Genomic DNA, 18,444 nt, shown 5'->3' on the forward strand with positions numbered 1-18,444 from the left:
TTCTTTTGCCTGTAAAAAGTTTTTATATGAACCAAAATTGATTTTCATTCGCATTGAAAACGAAAGAAACCTTTCTTTCGAAATACATAAACAGGCTGTCAGTATTTGTAAGAATTTTGTAAAATTTTATTTTCTAAAAACATGAATGAAAAATCCAAGCGATACCTATAAAACATGTTCCAAAAATTTTTATTTTGTATAGAAATTGTGTTGTGTGAAAGTGCTTCAAATTTTGGTACATAGTTCGCGATTTTGCAATTCATTCGAAAGCTATAAAGCAAGTGAGTGAATTTGACATTCTCGTTCGCATGATGACAGCTTTTTCGTCATACATAAACCCAATTTGTAAAGAAAAAATATACGTTTACGTTTTCTTGCGGGTTGATTATCGTTCGACTTTTTTTGTCTGTAAAAAGTTTTTATATGAACCAAAATTGATTTTCATTCGCATTGAAAGCGAAAGAAACCTTTCTTTCGAAATACATAAACAGGCTGTAAGTTTAGTACAATTTAGATTTGAGTGAAATTATAGAGATGGAAAACTTATATTTGAAAACAAAGTTATTGTTAGAATACAGGATTGACACAGTGTTGGCAATTCGAACTCATAAGTACGAAAAGTACTAAATACGGTACAATTTGGATTTATATGAACGGATAGGGCTGGGATCCTGAAATTTATGACTAAAACTCGTACTTACGTAATAATGGTACAACATTTTGTGCAATTTGAATGTTGGTGAACGGATAGAGCTGGAATCCTTAAATGTGGACTTAAGATTATTATGAGAGTGCATGAGAGGAAATTCATACTTATGGGTACGAAAAGCACAAAATTTGGTACAATTGTGGAAAGAAGTTTTTGGTAATAACTCCTACTGAACTATTTTGCAAAAACAAACACTTTTTGTATTCCCTTTCCGAATACAAAGTTGCGGGCACTTTGCTAGTATAATATATAAGAGCTGTATATAAATCTGAGATGAGTTCAATAAAAATAAGACACTTCATTTTAGACGAAAATGAAAACCAAACGACTTCCAATATTGTATAATGGACCACGATCTGCCAATTTGCACTTGGAATTTGAGCATGTTGTACAGAACAGGCGCAGTGTTCGCTTTGGCGGATGAACTCAACAGGTCCAAAGCCGATATTGATGACATACAGGAAATGCAATGGGAAGGGACAGGAGTAAGTAAATCAGATAATTACGCCCTGTATTATAGCTACCATGAAACGAGACTTGAATTTGGCTGCGGGTTTATGGTTAATAGAATAATCACCAAATTCACTCCAGTAGATGAATTCGGTCATCTACTGATTATAATCGAAAAGCGAAGTTCTTCTACATCAGTCTTACTTGCGCCCATGCTTCGACGGAAGACAATGATGAACAGACTAAGGACATATTTTACGAGGGCCTAGAAACAGCATATGAGCGCTGCCCTGGTCATGGCATTCAAATTCTGTTGGAAGGAAAAATATATTTGGTGCCACCGTTGGAAAATTAAGCCTCCATGATGAAACATCCGACAAACATCAAGTATTTCGATATACACAAGGCCAACTGAATTTCTCCTGATCAAGCAACGAGAAATCAAATTGATCATGTTGTGATAGACGGACGGCATTCGTCTAGTGTTTTAGACGTTTGATCGTTACGAGGAGCAAATATCGATTCGGAACATTACCTTGTGGCAGCCAAGGTTTGCACTCGTCTTAATGTAGCAGTAAAGGTGCATCGAAAAGCTGCAAACACAACAGATAGGATTTCTCCTGATTCGGAACATTACCTTGTGGCAGCCAAGGTTTGCACTCGTCTTAATGTAGCAGTAAAGGTGCATCGAAAAGCTGCAAACACAACAGATAGCAGAAGCCTAGAATTATCGGGAGAAGAGGAGGGAGGAGACACGTATTTTCAATAAAAGAAGAGCGTGAGCAAATCGAGATGTACCGGAGTCAGAACGAAGTCCGGAAATTTGACAAAACCGAAGGCTTTGGTGCAGACGCATCCTCCTGTAGATATGAAGATTGGAACCTTGTGACAGGTACAGATAGCGTGTTGACGATCTGGAATGATCATCTTGCAAAGCTTCTGGTATCAAATAGTGGCGGTGAAGAAGATACCCCAGAACCAATAAGAGATTACGGTATATATGGTATACCAACTAGCCAAGATGAGGTCAGAATAGCAATTAATCGCTTCATGAATAATAAAGCAGCAGGGCCGATGGTTTACCAACCGAACTATTCAAGACTTGTGTCAATTTTCGAATGAGATCGAAAATAACAGCAATCGACCCTTTGGATATTCTAAAGTAGTAGTAGTGGGAGAAACACTTTGAAGCTAATTGTCGACCAAACCATGACCTCGATTTTGTCGCACAGTGTAATGGATCTGCCTAGATCTCGTGTTAACTGAATCTTATAAGTCTTAAATCCAAGTCTTTATGCAAAACGTATTTGGATTCCAAAGAACGACAATGAATTGACAAACCTGAGCTTTCTAACAAACTTGTCCCAACAGCTCGAATTTTTCCATCCATGTCTGCTTTTCCGTTGTCGAATTGTGAATGCAAGATATTCACCATGTGGTACTCAATTGTAATTGCATTATAGTTGTCAAATATCAATTAATGCAATTTTCAAAAGTGACAGCTACCAAAATACCGTAGAATTTAAATGGAAGCAGATGAAAATATAATATTCCATCTTACAATTTTTCCTGTTCTGCTGGCCAAAAAAATATTTACTCAAACTCATTGTTTCAACAATGCAGAGTTGACGGTATGCGTCGAATTTCAATATACAACACCTTTTACAAAATACACGCTATCATCATATTTACTGTGTACAAAATATAGAAGGTACAGTACTTTAATGTCATTTCGAAATATCGAAGTATACTTTTAGGCGAAACGAGCTAATTGTACATATTTTGATAGTCTTGTTTATTATAAGCACCTTTCTCTTAGTTTTCGTTGCATTTCATTAAAAAATTATTCTAAAACATTTTACTCATATTGTGTTTGATTCTGTTCCAATTTTCTTTAATTAGTTAACTCTTCTTTTAATTCCCATTGCTTTTATCCTTTTTCAGACTTTTAAAAGACTACGATAATGCCGATGCTGAATTAGTTATTTATGCTGCCTCCTTAATTAATAAAACCCTGGGTGGTTTAAGTGATCAGGATAGCTTTTATGATGAAAGTGATTTATTGGAACAGCAAGGCATGGAATCTGTGATACAACATTATTTGTCTAGACCGGGGACAGATATTGATTTAATCAATCAATTGCAACTGTATGAGGCAGTATTGAAGTGAGTGGCAAATATAATAATGTTTTCAATATATTTTATTAAATTTATTTTTATTTTCTTTGACTTAGATTTGAAGATGGTGAATCGGATGGTTTGCGCCTGCCCGATAATACATTGCGTAAAACTCAACGTTTTCGTAATTCCACAGATACAGCAGAACGCCGCAAGTCGAGACGTCATAGTACCGGCACCAGTCCGGGTAATATTAATAAAGTTTTGCCAACAAATTCCCGCTTGACACCACCACAAACCATTTTGGATGAGGACAGTTCGAGTTCAACGAATTCGGTGGAATATGCAAATGGGGTGTTTGTCGATAAGCAACGTAAGTATGGAACTTAAAAGTACTGCGATTTATCAAATAATAAACAATATCAGCAAGGAAAGATCAAACATGGGCGGGGCTTACTCTATGATTTCCTGCATCGTAATGACTCATTTTTCGTATATGGATTTAGTCGCATTTGAATTTTCGATATACATAGGTCGATATTTTGTTATAGCGCCCATATAAAGGTTACATCCCATTTACTTTGCAAACAAATTTCCATGATTAATTTAATTCTAAATGACTCATCAACAACAAACTATCAGTATTTGGAGTTCTTTTTAAAAACAAGAATATCTCTCCCAAGCAACATATTCAAAATTAAAATTAACTAGTCCAAAATTATTTATTCGTAAGATTTATTTATTTATATTTTTATTGTTATTGCATATTTTTCCAGATCGTGATGGTGCTGGTGTAACACTTGGCCTGCGCAGAAGACGTGAACGGGCAGAACGACACAGAAGTTTCTTGAAGGAACAACAAGAGGCTGCTGCAGCTGCTGTTGCTGCCGCAGCGGCGGCAAATGGTTATCTAAATGGTCTGGAAAAACGTGAGGAGCTAGGTAAGTACGCAAGGTCCCCGTTAATGTTTCTCTACATTCTTTTTTTTCGTTTCCAAATATATCCAAAGAGTGTTTATTTGTTACATTTTCTTTACCTTACAATTAACCATTTTATGTGTTTTCTAATTTCTTTGTCGAAACAATTAACAAAAACCCTATTTTCTGTTCTGTGCCATCATTCGAAACCAAACCATTTGTGTTTTTGACTTCATTTTGTTACAAAAACAAACGATCATCATCTTCATACAACCTTACCAAATATAAATGAAAAAAATGAAAAAAAATTGGCGAACAAATCAAAATCGAATGGAATTTTGGACTCCAAAGGCCAATTGGTAACAGCCATACCGGCCACGGTTAAAAGTGGCGATAGTCCACCCGAATCGTTGACAATTATCCCAGAAAACAATGGCGGCAGCCCGTATCATCAACAGCATCAGCATGTAAACAGCAGTATCAACGGCAGTAATCAAAAACTTCCATATAATAATCATCATAATAACAGTGCTAATGCAACTGCTAACCCCCATAACAATGCTCTGCTCATCAATACCTCCGCCCTGAATGCGACGACAAACACGACACCACCCAACAACAGCCTGAATGGCAGCAGTAACAACCACCAGCATCACATCAATTTGTTGAGTCCCACCAAGCAATTGTTGGGCACCAACACCATTTCCATTATCAACAATTCCTTTGACAAGTCGAACACAAACAAGTTGCAACAACACAATGTCAATGCCAACAACAAGAAGAACATATTCATGGAACGCAATGCCATCAATGGTATTATGAAAAATATTCATCGCAGCAATAGCAACAATGCTGAGCCAAATGCTGAAAACTATCAGCCCAATGGAGGGGAAAGTAATCTATTGAACTATAAGAAGTTTGAGAACAATACAAATCGCCTGAATTCGTATTACAATCAAATGAACAACAGCTCGACACCAAAGAATGAAAGTCCCAATAAATTACATCTGCACACAAACAATCAAGTGATGTCACCCCTGTCTCCCACAGTCACCACCACAACACCCACGACACCAAATACAACACCACTTACATTAGTAAATATTCCCACTACCCCGCAAAAGAGTTCGCCAGCGACAGGTCATTGCTTGTCGGCTGCGATTCTAAGTCCAAAGAAACCCCTAAATTGTTCAAGTCCTACATCAGCTGGTTTTGATTTTACACCTAAAACCTCTACACCCATAGCTTCGGGCCCGGTAACAGCCACAACGGCTGCTAAACAGCTATTTGAAGATGTTCCGCAATCACCTCATGCCTCCGCTTACACTACCTCTTCCACAACTAGCGGCTGTGCTTCGGCTTCTACAACGGCTTTTACAAGTCCACAAACCTCACCGGGAGATTATCCACCGACATCGATTGCTTACAATACCATATCGAATACATCGGTGGTGCCGCCACCACCACCTCCACCTCCTCCACCACCAGATTTATTGGGATTTTTACATATGCGTCCCATGAACTTTTACAATCAGACATCCTCCAGTACAACAACCACTAATAACTATACAAATAATAATAACAATAATAATAACAGTAACACTGCAACCGATGCTGTTGATTTTTTGAAAATTAATGGTAAGTTCGTTTTTGTTTTTCTTCAAATCATCAAATTTATAATTAAACCCGACACTTGTCTTGTCATAGAAATAACAATATATGAGAATGGATTTGTGATTTTCTGACAATTTAAGAGGAAGTGAAATTTCAATCAAGCTTAATCCCAACGAGGATTTGAGGTTTTTATGGCCACCACTGAAAATAATTGATCAACATATTTTGTTAATGAGATGGCATTATTTGCCAATGAGTAATTTATCAGAATACTTGTATTATTTATCGGGTCATTGGTATTTATAGTGACTCATATCCGTCATCATCTTTTAAACTTTATTTAAGTGTATATTAATATTTATTGACAGGAGACCTATCCTGACAGGAGGGCTATCCAAACACAAAAGTTTTTTAATGTCGGACTCAAAATCCTATTCAAATGAACCTTATTACTTTTATGTTGGTCAAAAGCCTGTTGAACTGCAGAGCAGGCATGCCTTTGCGTTTAAAAGAAAATTATGCAATGTAGCATACTTTTAGGCGAAATTTAAATTGTTCATATACAGACAAGTTATGAAGTCGTAAATCTAAATTAATTGCAATTGAAAAACAAAAAACAAATCCATTCTCAAACATTCATCGAGCGCTGTATACACTGCTATTTTTTCTATTTCAATTCTAAATATATTATTTTGTATTACTATTATTTAATTAAGTATTATAATGTATTTAACAAAATAACGCACATTAACAATTAATAACAAATTATTAATAATTTTCCATTTTCCCACCCAACATTTTAGAGTCCGACAGCGAGGACAAAAAACGTTTGCCACAGCTGAAACGTGATCATACTGTCAAAGATTTAACCCAAAAATTAAGTAATTTACCCACCAGTCCCACGCATGAGGATAAATTACAAAATCGTATTGTTGGCGATATGTCGGGTTTAATATCGAAAGCCAAAGAGGGTTTGGCCAAGAGCAAAAGTAAAGGTGAAGTTTCAAGGTAAGTTTTGTGAAAAAAATTAAAATGTTATTTATATTTAATAATTTTAATATTTTAAATACTTTTGTTGAATATGATATTCTCAAATATATAATTCTAATATACAATGATGTTGAGATGTTGAGAAGGTCCGTGTTAGGAATTTATCAAGTGAATAGTTACACTGTGCGACAAAATCGAGGATATGGTGTAGGAGTTGGAAAATTCCAATTGGCGTTGAAAGACCTTGATGGTTATATGAAAACCCAGGAAAGAAAAATTAGTCCTATTTAAAAAATCGGAGATATGGCGTGAATTTTATTAATTTATTTTTTTTTTTTTTGCTGAAGAGATAGCTTCATATCTTGATTTGTAGCTATTGTATGTATTTTTATACCATTCACCACACTGTAGTACAGTATATTATGTCTTTGTGCATATGTTTGTAACAGCCAAAAGGAAACGAGATAGGCCCATGATTCCTTCTGAGAATATGTATAGAATCACTTTCTGAATCGATTTATGCATGTCCGCCCAGGTAGCATTTATGATCCGAATTGGATGAAATTTGGCACAGCTCATTTATTTGACCCAAGGACAAACCCTATTGAAATTGGGGAAAATCGGTTAAGATTTAGATATATTTCCCATATATATATTCTTTCGATTTAATGTATGACAGAACGCACTGAATTATGTGTGTTAAGTTTCATGAAAATCGGTTCAGATTTATAGCAAACAATTTACATAAATTTGTCCCATTGTACGCAAACGACTCTAAATCTGAGATATGTATGGATTGATATTAGTTGGTTCACTTATAGATAAAGATCACATATTTGAGTGCGTTAAATTTCATATAAATTATCCTTTGAAAGGGCGACGTCTGTAAGGATACATATGTAGAATATACCCAGAGTGGTGAAGGGTATCATATAGTCGTCCCAGTCGTCTAACTTTACTACTCTCCTTACTGGTTTGCGATTACATTTCTTCAGTAAAAACCAATGAGGAATTTTTTTGAAGAACATTTCGTCCATGTGTGTCCTTTGGCGTCCTTAATTTATTCAACCAGACTCAATTATTCAATTTATTATTCAATTATCCCAATATGCAATTTTTCATTCCCACAATATTCTACAAAATGTTGCTCATAATATTTTAGGTGGGGTCATCAAAGACGAGAAATCGATATTTTAACGTTTGAATTTTATATTCCCAATTTTACCCGTTTCTTGTCGCTAAAACGATATATGAATGTATTTCAATAAATTCAGTATACATACCATATTATGTAGAACTATCTGATTCGTCCCAATTATTTAAAAAAGAACCGGAATTTTTGAACCGGATATTCAGGTAATAAAACCGGTTTCATTACCTTATATACTTATAATTAGGTAGCTAGTAAACAATTGTGCTAAATATATTGAACCGGACTATTATCGGTATTATTATTTGAATTTCCGGTTCAATTTTCAATATTCCCGATAAATTCTGGGTTTAAATAGTGAGGGCGTAAAACTTTCTTGATATCGACCGAAGCTGGCACCCAATAACTTCACTTTATTCTCGCACTATAAGAAAAAAGACATAGTCAACGATTTTGTTCCCTAAAATTTGAAATGTTCAAAACCATATTTAGAAGGTATCTTAATCCATGGTTCAAATCTCAAATACAGAATTCATTATTTGTTAGCTTACAAGTAATGCAAAACATGGATTGGATGAAGTGCATATTCTTTGTTTTTTTTTTTTAAATAAATTAAGAAATACACCAAGTGTTATTTTTTCCTTTTTAATAATTTAAATCTTTATTGTCCTAAGTTCCTAGCCGATTATCACAAATATCGAATTTAAGCATAGAGGGGAGCGTACTTTTCGTAGGCAGCAACATAGGCAGCCTTAGCGGCATCTTGGCTCATGCCCTTGTTGGCGTTCCAGGCATTCCATTTGGCTGAACCCTTAACATCAATAGCGCTGGGCTTGTCGACGTTGCAATCGCCAGCGGTGGCTTGCTTGAAGAGACCGTAGAATTCCAAGAAGACATCATTTGGAGGAGTCTTGGTAAAGGATTTGGCTTTTTGGGTGGCGGTTTCGAACTAAAGAATTACAAATAAATTAGCACTTAGTTTCAATTTGAGAATAATTTTATTTTCTACAACTTACATCCATGTTTGTTTTTTTGTATTTTTGGGATCTGTTAAAAAGGAAAAAAGTACAACAAAATGTACGAATTAATTTCCTAGCTAAAGGATTTCAAAGTATTTCTTCCTTACCACTTGTACTGAAGACAGAAATGTGAGTGAGTGTTTACCTTAATGTCGCTTGTTTAATTTATACCGAAAATCGCATAGTACTGATATGATGGTCATTTTACTATCTTAAAAGGCTTATCTTTCACTTTCATGCCATTTTATGACAATTCAATACGGACTTTGAAACTTTCTATACTTTGTTGTGTGTTTCACTTCTTGAAGTGCAGATAACCAACCACCTCCCACAATAAAAGTTACGTTGACACTTATCAGTACTCAATTTAATAATGACTAATGTATGGTTGTCATGTTGGATTTTTTATCAGATCCATATTACCAATAGATACCTATTAGTGGCCCAACATAAAACAGTACACTAGTTCTTTATCAACTTTCAATTTTTATTGGACACGTGTCTTTTGACCTTAAGCATATTTGGGTGCATATTTTTGATAGGTTGCAATATATGCCTGTTTGGCTGCATCTTGGGACATGCCCTTGTGCCTGTTCCATGCCTCGTATTTAGCTTTTGCTACGACATCCGTTACACCCGGTTTGGCAATATTACAATCACCCACGGTGGCCTGTTTGTAGAGACCATAGAATTCCAAAAACTCATCATTGGTGGGTTTCTTCGTAAAGGCTTTGGCTTTTTCACAGGCGGTGTTAAACTGAAAGGACATTTAAGTATTTTTAATTGTTATTTTGAAATTAATATTTATAGGACTTACATCCATTTTATAGGCACTTCAGTCGGTTATATTTCCAGGTGTTAATGTTAACGATTACTTTTTTCGCTTGCCTTTTATATTGTCATTGCGATTTATTTTAACTGTAACTAACATATTATCAGTAGTAGATTTTCTGTTGTAAATTATCTTTTTATAGCACTTCTTTGATTTATTGGATTTCTGAAGTGAGATTGTATTTTTTCAGAAGGGCGATTATCTCCTAATCAATAAATCTTGAAATGGGTTTTTATATTTTCAATATATGTGTGAGAAAAAAATGAGGTTGTAGTCGCATTTTCCAACCGATAGGAGACAGAATCGGATATATCGGATCTCTCGACGACGCAAAACATCACCGTTTATTTTTTTATATATGTTTATGATTCGAAATAACTCTCATATAAATATCGCACTCCATTTTAGGTATTTTGATGGCCTCATTGCATTTTCTATCCGAAGTGACTGTAAATTGGGATGAAATTATCAATATATGTAACCGAATTTTGCAATTAAAGCCGATAATTTCTTGTATCGTTTCCTCAGAGTATATACAACCTCCTCATAGTAAATTTCTACTGATAAGATGTTAGTTTAACTGTAACTAACATCTTATCAGTAGTAGATTTTCTGTTGTAAATAATCTTTTTATTGCACTTCTTTGATTTATTGGATTTCTGAAGAGAGATTGTATTTTTTTTCAGAAGGGCGATTATCTCCTAATCAATAAATCTTGAAATGGGTTTTTATATTTTCAATATATGTGTTAGAAAAAATTAATCACATTGTCACTACCCAAATGTTGGAAGGTTGTAGTCGCATTTTCCAACCGATAGGAGACAGAATCGGATATATCGGATCTCTCGACGACGCAAAACATCACCGTTTATTTTTTTTTATATATGTTTATGATTCGAAATAACTCTCATATAAATATCGCACTCCATTTTAGGTATTTTGATGGCCTCATTGCATTTTCTATCCGAAGTGACTGTAAATTGGGATGAAATTATCAATATATGTAACCGAATTTTGCAATTAAAGCCGATAATTTCTTATATCGTTTCCTCAGAGTATATACAACCTCCTCATAGTAAATTTCTATGGCATAACTCTTTATTAGATACCGATATTTTTAAAGCCAACCTTATAATGGTGGATATTAAAAGTTGTGGTACGAGCACACATAACCAAGTTTTTATTCAACCAGTTTTGTTTTCTGATACTGAACCTCGCACTGGAGATCTCCGGTTTTATAGCCGGACAATATTACTCAAAATATAACAATTGAATGACATTTCTTACTTTCCTAGTCAGCAACTGGGATGACCCTCCTTGCTTCAGAGGAGACACCATGGTTGCTACTGTGTTTATCACCGTAGTTCTAATCACCGTAGTTTCCATGATGTCATTCTCGTCCGACAAGGGCGAGTCATCCCAGAGCTGATTCGGGATGCTCTCCTGACTAAGGCGGAAGGAGCCGGTTTCCTCTAGAAGATTGAGGAGAAGATCCGACTGCCTCTCCAGGCTTGCATTAACGTCGTCGAGAGAGGGACAATTGGCTAAAGAGAGGTCCAGGGGGATTGCTTGGGTCGTCAACACTTGGGGGATTCATTGATATCTGACCTTGTAGAATTCGAGACTGAGGGTGCCAAGACAGCCACACCAGCATCAGTCGACAAATCGCATGCGTTGTTTTTGTTTTTTTTGGGGGGGGGGGTCGGTTATTAAAATACGGCTCCATAGTAAGTGCTGTGTGTGAGGGTTTGAGGTCGACCATGGCATAGCCTTTTACCATGGCAAGGACTTGGCAACTAAGCCTGAAAACACTTGTTGAGGCATCAACAAGGCTCCGTTCTAATACAGTCGGTACCCTGACTGCAAACCGTGGAACGCTGATAGGCACGAGGTCGCATGACACCACAGCGTTAGGGGAGACACTTTAAGAAGGTAGTGTCCCAAACCTTTTTAAATGGATATTATCGTCAGCCCAGGGATCATAGACACTCGGTCATTTCCTCCGAGACTCTCCCCCTGATTGTCCGCGACTATTTATTGGTTATTCACAATTGCCCAACGAATGGCGTTGGGCTTCCCACTATCCGCAACCTGTGGACGCGTCTGTTAGCATTCAGCTCTGCTCCCCGTAGGCGGTTACTTTTGAGAATATGCATAGAATCACTTTTTAAGCAGATTATTACATGTCTGTCCGTCTGTATGTCAATGTTAAATTGTAAACAAAGTACAGGTAGCATTTTTGATTCGAATCGGATGAAATTTGGCACAGCTCATTTATTTGGCTCAAGGACGAATCCTATTGAAATATATATCCTTCGATTTGATCGAAATTTGGCATAGCGTACTGAATTAAGTCTAGAGTGATGTGTGGTAAGTTTCGGAAAAATCGGTTAACATTTAGATATAGCTCCCATATATATTTTCGTCCGATTTTATGTAATTGGTTCACCAAAGTCCCTGTGTATCCTTCGATTTGCACGAAATTTTGCATAGCGTACTGAATGGAGTCTATAATGATGTGTGATAAGTTTCGGAAAAATCGGTTCAGATTTCGATATAGCGCCCACATATAAATATATATTAGCCCGATTTTACATAAATGGTGCACCAAACTCTTAATGTTTGTCCGATTAAAACGAAATTTTGCACAACGTATCAAATTGAGACTTGAATGGAAGCCAAAGCTTCCATATGTATTTCGTAGGGGTGCCTGATTAAATTTTTAACAGTGCGGCGTACCGAATAGCTTGTATCAATTTAGCTATAAATCGTTTTCCATAAATTTGTTCCATGGTACGCAGACGACTCCAACTCTGCCCGATTCCCTCATTCAAGGGAACATTGACATGAAATTGTAAGGATATCAAACCCCAGCCGGCATCAAAATGAACTTTTTAGTATTATGCCTTTTTATTGTGAAATGTGTTTTTATTTATTTCTCTTTCGAGAGAAGCTACACGATCGATGTTGTAATTAAAAGGGAAGTTAGAGAGATACTACATTCCCACCATTATGCGACGGGTTTCGATTTTCAAAATGAATAATGAATGATAAACAATGTTCGAAAGTAAATCATTCGGATGTCATACAACATTTTCAATCTGCGTCCGCTCAGTTTTGTGATACTTCCTCGTCATAAAAAATTTAAGGTTATAGATTCATCGTGGCAATTCACGTCGAATGTTGTGAAAACTTATCACATGGGTTAATTTTAATTTTGTGGTCGGATGTAAAAAAAATCAAATTAACAGAAAATTTTGTGGCCGAAGTGCTTATGTACACGGTCTGTTTTCAAACAATATCAAGGTCAAACATTTTAAATATTGGTTAAGTTTTTTAAGTGCTCAATTTCGATCAAAAATCACTTCGTGTTTGGTACAAGTCCACTTGGATACCATTTCAGAATGGTCTGATCCACTTGACCAGGAAACAATTTTTATACAATTTTTGCAAATGTTTTTTGAAGCTACAAACATTTTTAATATAGATTTTTTTTAATATAGATTTCCATTTTTAATATAGATTTCCAATATAGATTTTTAACCGACACAAAAATTTGCAAATAACAACCAAATTTGTATATATTAGTTTAGAAAATTTTTAATTTATTAACAAAAATAAATAATTAATTAACAAAGGAAAAAGGGGGACGGGCAGATTCAGCAGTTTAACAATGATTTAAGCATAGAGGGGAGCGTATTTTTCATAGGCAGCAATATAAGCAGCCTTGGCGGCATCTTGGCTCATGCCCTTGTTGGCGTTCCAGGCATTCCATTTGGCTGAACCCTTAACATCAATAGCGCTGGGCTTGTCGACGTTGCAATCGCCAGCGGTGGCTTGCTTGAAGAGACCGTAGAATTCCAAGAACACATCATTTGGGGGAGTCTTGGTGAAGGATTTGGCTTTTTGGGTGGCGGTTTCGAACTAAAAAATTAAAGAACAAATTATAAACTTTCCATTCAAATCAAAATGTTTACCAAATGTTATTACTTACATCCATGTTTAACTGATTGGTATTACTTCTCAAATGTTTGGAAATAAACTGATGTTGTTTAGTATACAATAACCGAAATTTATACGAAATTCACAATTTGCGATAATATTTGTGGGAATCGAAATGATTAGAATTTGTTAAGAATTTGTTTTTACTTTTATTTTATTTTATCGATTTTTTGTGTTTAGAAAATCTTTATAAACTTTTCTTGTATTTGTGATAAAGATCGTTTTTGATATGGTTTAACCGATTGATAAACTTGCAGCAATATCGCCGGCTGCATGTACTTATATGGTATTGCCGTGGTTGTTTTTGTATTATACATTTTATTTTTATTGCCGCTTACCCACAACCTATCGTCACAATTATTGGTAATCGATCGATGACAACATTTATTAGCCTTTTACCCTAGCAAAGAAATTAACCATACCGCGATAAGAACATTTATATATAAAAGACCTCTTCGGCATACGTGTTATTCAGGAGGCATACACGCCTTTAGAACTACCGCTCTTGTCGGCAATAAAATAAACATTGTACCCAGATACTTGATAAGAATTCCGATAAGTCGACTAATTGGGAGTAATTAATTGACAGTAGTTTTATAATTTTCTTTTATGTTTAACAACAAATTCTAATTGATTATATGCACATAGGAGAGATTCGAAGTAGGTTTCGGGAATGATGTGAGTCATTTGGATAGTGATTGTAAATCTGCATCTAAAAACGTTTACAGAATCTTCTCAAAATTTATTTTTCTATAGATGACATTTAGATGACATTCAGAGTCATTTGACGACCTTAATTTGTAGATGAACTTTAGAAACACATTTGGCTACAGAGGGTATATTGGTGACTTTCCACACAAGGCAATTAGAATTAGGTGATCTTCTGGTTATATAATGAATTCAAAAAACGTATGCATATGATTTCCCATATAAAGACACTATATAGACAGACTCTACAAAGAAAAAAATGGTATATTATATGAATAGTGTTCAGAAAGTGTTGCTGATGTCGGGATTTTTGCATTTTATGAAAGCAATTCATAAAACTTTAAATGCTGAGAGAGTGAAAAAACAACTTTGAAGTGTATGTGTTTTGTGGTGCCATAGAACCCCGTCACCGTTTCTTTGTCGTTTTAATTTTTCTATTTTGATTTTTTTTTATTTTTGATTACATGTTCATATTCTGCGCGTCATTAGAACAAGCATATTCAATTTTGAACATTCGGTTGGGCTTGTTGTTAGTATCAACACTTGTTTAATATATTGTATTTAGCATTTATATCGAAATAATTTGGAAAATACATATGCGAATTTTGTAACACCAATGCCGAGGTCGGTAAGAGTGGAAAGTCGGCGCTTAGCCACACAAACAGCAGTCAAATAAACGGTTGCAAAGATAACAAACACCAATTAAGGAGAGAGGCAGAGAATGAGACCAAAACAAAACACAGGCGAACTGTGAATGGTGTTTGTTAAAAAAGGAGAGAGAGGAAAGTGAGCGCAAATAGCAATAAAGTAGAGCAAATTAGGAAAATAGTTGTGGTATTAATGAAATGTTTAATTTTTTTTGGAAAAATAGTGACTTTCTCATGATTATAACAATTTTTTACATGAAAAATATGGAAAGTGTAGGACATATACATGATATTTTTGATGTGTAGTTGCCTGTCACTTTTAAAAGATATTTAGAGAGACTTCAGACTTGCAAGTCTTTAGTTTACAAAGGGTATTTGTTTTTGTCTAGAAGGCCTATGATTGATTTTCTGTGTAAGATATACCTTTCGAAGGTCTTTTATCTTTAATAATGCCTCCTATTTATAGAACATCCCTTTAAGATTGTCTTTTTTTGGAAATCCTTAGTAGACATTCTTACGTAGAAATAACCTTATATGTCCTTCCTTTGGAAGGGCTTCGTTCGCAAGAATTTCTTAGGCTTTCAGATTGTCTATATGTAGCAGTCTCTGACTTTTATTCATCACTACAAAAACAACAAATGAGATAACTGTAGTTTTCAATAAGTAAAAATATATCTGTATAAAAATCTGAATTTCTAGAAAAAGTGGATTTATTGCCTATTTATGTTAAGCCAGCGATATAGTAGAAATCGTACAAAACCCTTTGTTTATTTTGAAGTGTATTACTTCCTACATCACTTAGAATTTCATTTTCCCTTAAAAACGCTTTGAAAGGTATACAAAATTCCTACCAAAAATTTTTGTTAAAATATTTACAATATTAAAATTTCATCCCTACTTCACAATTAACAACGATTTCTTTATATTACTTTAGAAAATGTTTAATTTATTAACAAAAATAAATAATTAATTAACAAAGAAAAAAGGGGCACGGACAGATTCAACAGTTTAGCAATGATTTAAGCATAGAGGGGAGCGTACTTTTCGTAGGCAGCAACATAGGCAGCCTTGGCGGCATCTTGGCTCATGCCCTTGTTGGCGTTCCAGGCATTCCATTTGGCTGAACCCTTAACATCAATAGCGCTGGGCTTGTCGACGTTGCAATCACCAGCGGTGGCTTGCTTGAAGAGACCGTAGAATTCCAAGAAGACATCATTTGGGGGAGTCTTGGTGAAGGATTTGGCTTTTTGGGTGGCGGTTTCGAACTACAAATTAATGAAAAAAGAATATATTGAATTTATATTTTGAAAAATCGTTTGCTCAAACTTTAATACTTACATCCATGTTTAACTGATTGGTATTACTTCTCAAAAGTTTTGAAATAAACTGATGTTGCTTAGTACACAATAACCGCAATTTATACGAAATTCACAATTTGCGATAATATTTGGTGCGAAACAAAATGATTAGAATTTTTTTGGGAATTTGTTGTTACTTTTATTTTTTTATCGTTTTTTTTTTGTGTTCACAAAATCTTTATAAACTTTTTGCATTTGTGATAAAGATCGTTTTTGATATAGTCTAACCGACTGAAAAAAATGCGACAATATCGCCGGAAAATATTCTATAAACAGATAATCCTATAATCTATTGAAAAAAATCTTCAGCAAGTCTATACAAAGACGATTTTGGTTTAAAACATATGGTTTAACACATGGTTTAAAACATAAAGAAAAATTTATATAAGGACTCAAGAAGACTTTTGTTCTACTGTTTACACAAGAAGTCTTCCATTTTCAGAAGTTCCTCTGTATAATCTAATATAGCCATTTATAATATTTATAATATATATAATATATAATATTTATTTCACATTCTATATAATAATTTCAATTTCTTTCAGAGCTTCCAGTGTCGACCAGGAAATTAAAAAACCCGAACCGAAAAAATCCGAAAATGAATTACAATGGGAAGAGCTGGTACGCAATATGGTACGGCCATTACAACTCTGTGATCTCGATTTTACTGACCTCAATTCCGATGATGATAAAGATATATTGGCGCCTAGAGGTCCAGGACGTGGGGTGCCCCCACCACCACCACCCATGGTTGGTGTGGCTCTACCGCCACCAATGATGCCCCAGCATATTGTTCTACCACCACCAATGATGTCACAGTCAAATACCAGCAATGGCAGCGGTGTTATACCACCACCCATGTTGAGTAACAGTGGCTATGCCAATTCCAGTTTAACCAATAGCCTCAATAGTTCACTGAATGGTTCTATTAATGGTGATACCATACGGAAAAGCAAGAAAACGGTAAGAACTAAATGTTTTCTTTTAATTTAATAATTTCAAATTTAATTATTATTTTGTGGTAAAATTTAGGTGAAACTATTTTGGAAAGAGGTACGCGAAGATCTAATACCCGTATCGGTGGGCAAAACCATTTGGGATGAATTACCACCAGCCACAGTGGATACCCAGAAATTGGAACATTTATTTGAATCAAGAGCAAAAGATTTAATGACCAAGGTACGTGGGGGTGGAAAATGGCAAATTTATTATTGCCACTTAAAAAAAAAATTGCCAAAAAGATATTTAATAAAATTTATTTTTCTTTTTTCTTTGTGCCTTCTATTTTGTATACCAAAAAAATATGTTTCTCTTTAAAATGAATTTAAAAAACCAAACAATTCATGTTCCTTTGTTTCCATATATATCCAATTTAAACTCCTATAGGAGGTGAGTCCATTTTTTTTGTAATGACTTTAGATTGCTGGCCAATTGCCAAACGTAATCTAATGTCGAATAAATTAAAAAACAAAAAGTTTATGGGTAGTCGTAGATAGTGGTGTTGGTCTTCTCACTTGTTATGTCCCCAACTTTTCTTTGTAGTAGCTTTCATTTTCACAGAGCACTTTTATTAATTTTGTTTTTGTTACATTCACAGCACTTGTTGTAAGTGTTATTGGCATAGTTATCAAAAAAAGTTATATTCCATGGAATATGTCTATGTTCTTTGTGATCGGTTCTGTAATGTAATTTTTATATTAATTTATTTAACTTTCAATTAATTCTAATTCTACACAAAATCCTATAGCTAAGATAAATTCAAATAAGTTGGGTAAAAAATTGAGTCAATAAGGTTCCACGCAGCGAACAACCTATTGGTTTTGGAAATATTTTTATAATATACAACTTCATCTGCTTTGGTTAATGGTTTAACATTAAGCATCAATTGTGCTAGCATTTATTTATTTTAAAAATATTTTTTATATGTATG

At 34.8% G+C, this 18,444-nt stretch overlaps 4 protein-coding genes and 1 pseudogene across 4 annotated transcripts in view; 1 reads left to right on the top strand and 4 right to left on the bottom strand.

Moving 5' to 3' along the window:
- Window positions 1-18,444, top strand: part of LOC133329561 (FH1/FH2 domain-containing protein 3) — a 76,628-nt gene that overhangs the window by 48,380 nt on the left and 9,804 nt on the right. Inside the window, exons 6-11 of the mRNA XM_061538038.1 lie at window positions 3,104-3,325; window positions 3,394-3,650; window positions 4,054-4,218; window positions 6,612-6,816; window positions 17,060-17,477; window positions 17,547-17,693. Coding sequence (XP_061394022.1) covers window positions 3,104-3,325; window positions 3,394-3,650; window positions 4,054-4,218; window positions 6,612-6,816; window positions 17,060-17,477; window positions 17,547-17,693 — 1,414 coding nt within the window. The remainder of the gene's footprint in view (window positions 1-3,103; window positions 3,326-3,393; window positions 3,651-4,053; window positions 4,219-6,611; window positions 6,817-17,059; window positions 17,478-17,546; window positions 17,694-18,444) is intronic.
- On the bottom strand, window positions 8,636-8,972 carry LOC133329560 (acyl-CoA-binding protein-like). The gene is made up of 2 exons (XM_061538037.1): window positions 8,965-8,972; window positions 8,636-8,897 (listed from the first exon to the last, which is right to left on the bottom strand). The coding sequence occupies exons 1-2, from the start codon at window positions 8,968-8,970 to the stop codon at window positions 8,652-8,654; spliced, it is 252 nt and encodes an 83-aa protein (XP_061394021.1). The 5' UTR covers window positions 8,971-8,972; the 3' UTR covers window positions 8,636-8,651.
- LOC133329559 (acyl-CoA-binding protein-like) lies at window positions 9,477-9,736 on the bottom strand. Its single transcript, XM_061538035.1, has one exon. The coding sequence runs from the start codon at window positions 9,734-9,736 to the stop codon at window positions 9,479-9,481; it is 258 nt and encodes an 85-aa protein (XP_061394019.1). The 3' UTR covers window positions 9,477-9,478.
- On the bottom strand, window positions 13,448-13,799 carry LOC133329563 (acyl-CoA-binding protein-like; annotated as a pseudogene).
- On the bottom strand, window positions 16,174-16,500 carry LOC133329550 (acyl-CoA-binding protein-like). Its single transcript, XM_061538026.1, has 2 exons — window positions 16,495-16,500; window positions 16,174-16,421 (listed from the first exon to the last, which is right to left on the bottom strand). The coding sequence occupies exons 1-2, from the start codon at window positions 16,498-16,500 to the stop codon at window positions 16,176-16,178; spliced, it is 252 nt and encodes an 83-aa protein (XP_061394010.1). The 3' UTR covers window positions 16,174-16,175.

The sequence above is a fragment of the Musca vetustissima genome, unplaced genomic scaffold (genome assembly GCF_032173495.1).
Source record: "Musca vetustissima isolate MV318-11 ecotype Yass unplaced genomic scaffold, APGP_CSIRO_Mvet_v1 utg1266, whole genome shotgun sequence".
In the NCBI taxonomy this organism is placed as follows: Eukaryota; Metazoa; Arthropoda; class Insecta; order Diptera; family Muscidae; genus Musca; species Musca vetustissima.

Excerpts from the sequence above, each read along its gene's own strand:
- LOC133329559 (XM_061538035.1), bottom strand. The coding sequence starts at position 9,736 with ATGTCCTTTCAGTTTAACACCGCCTGTGAAAAAGCCAAAGCCTTTACG.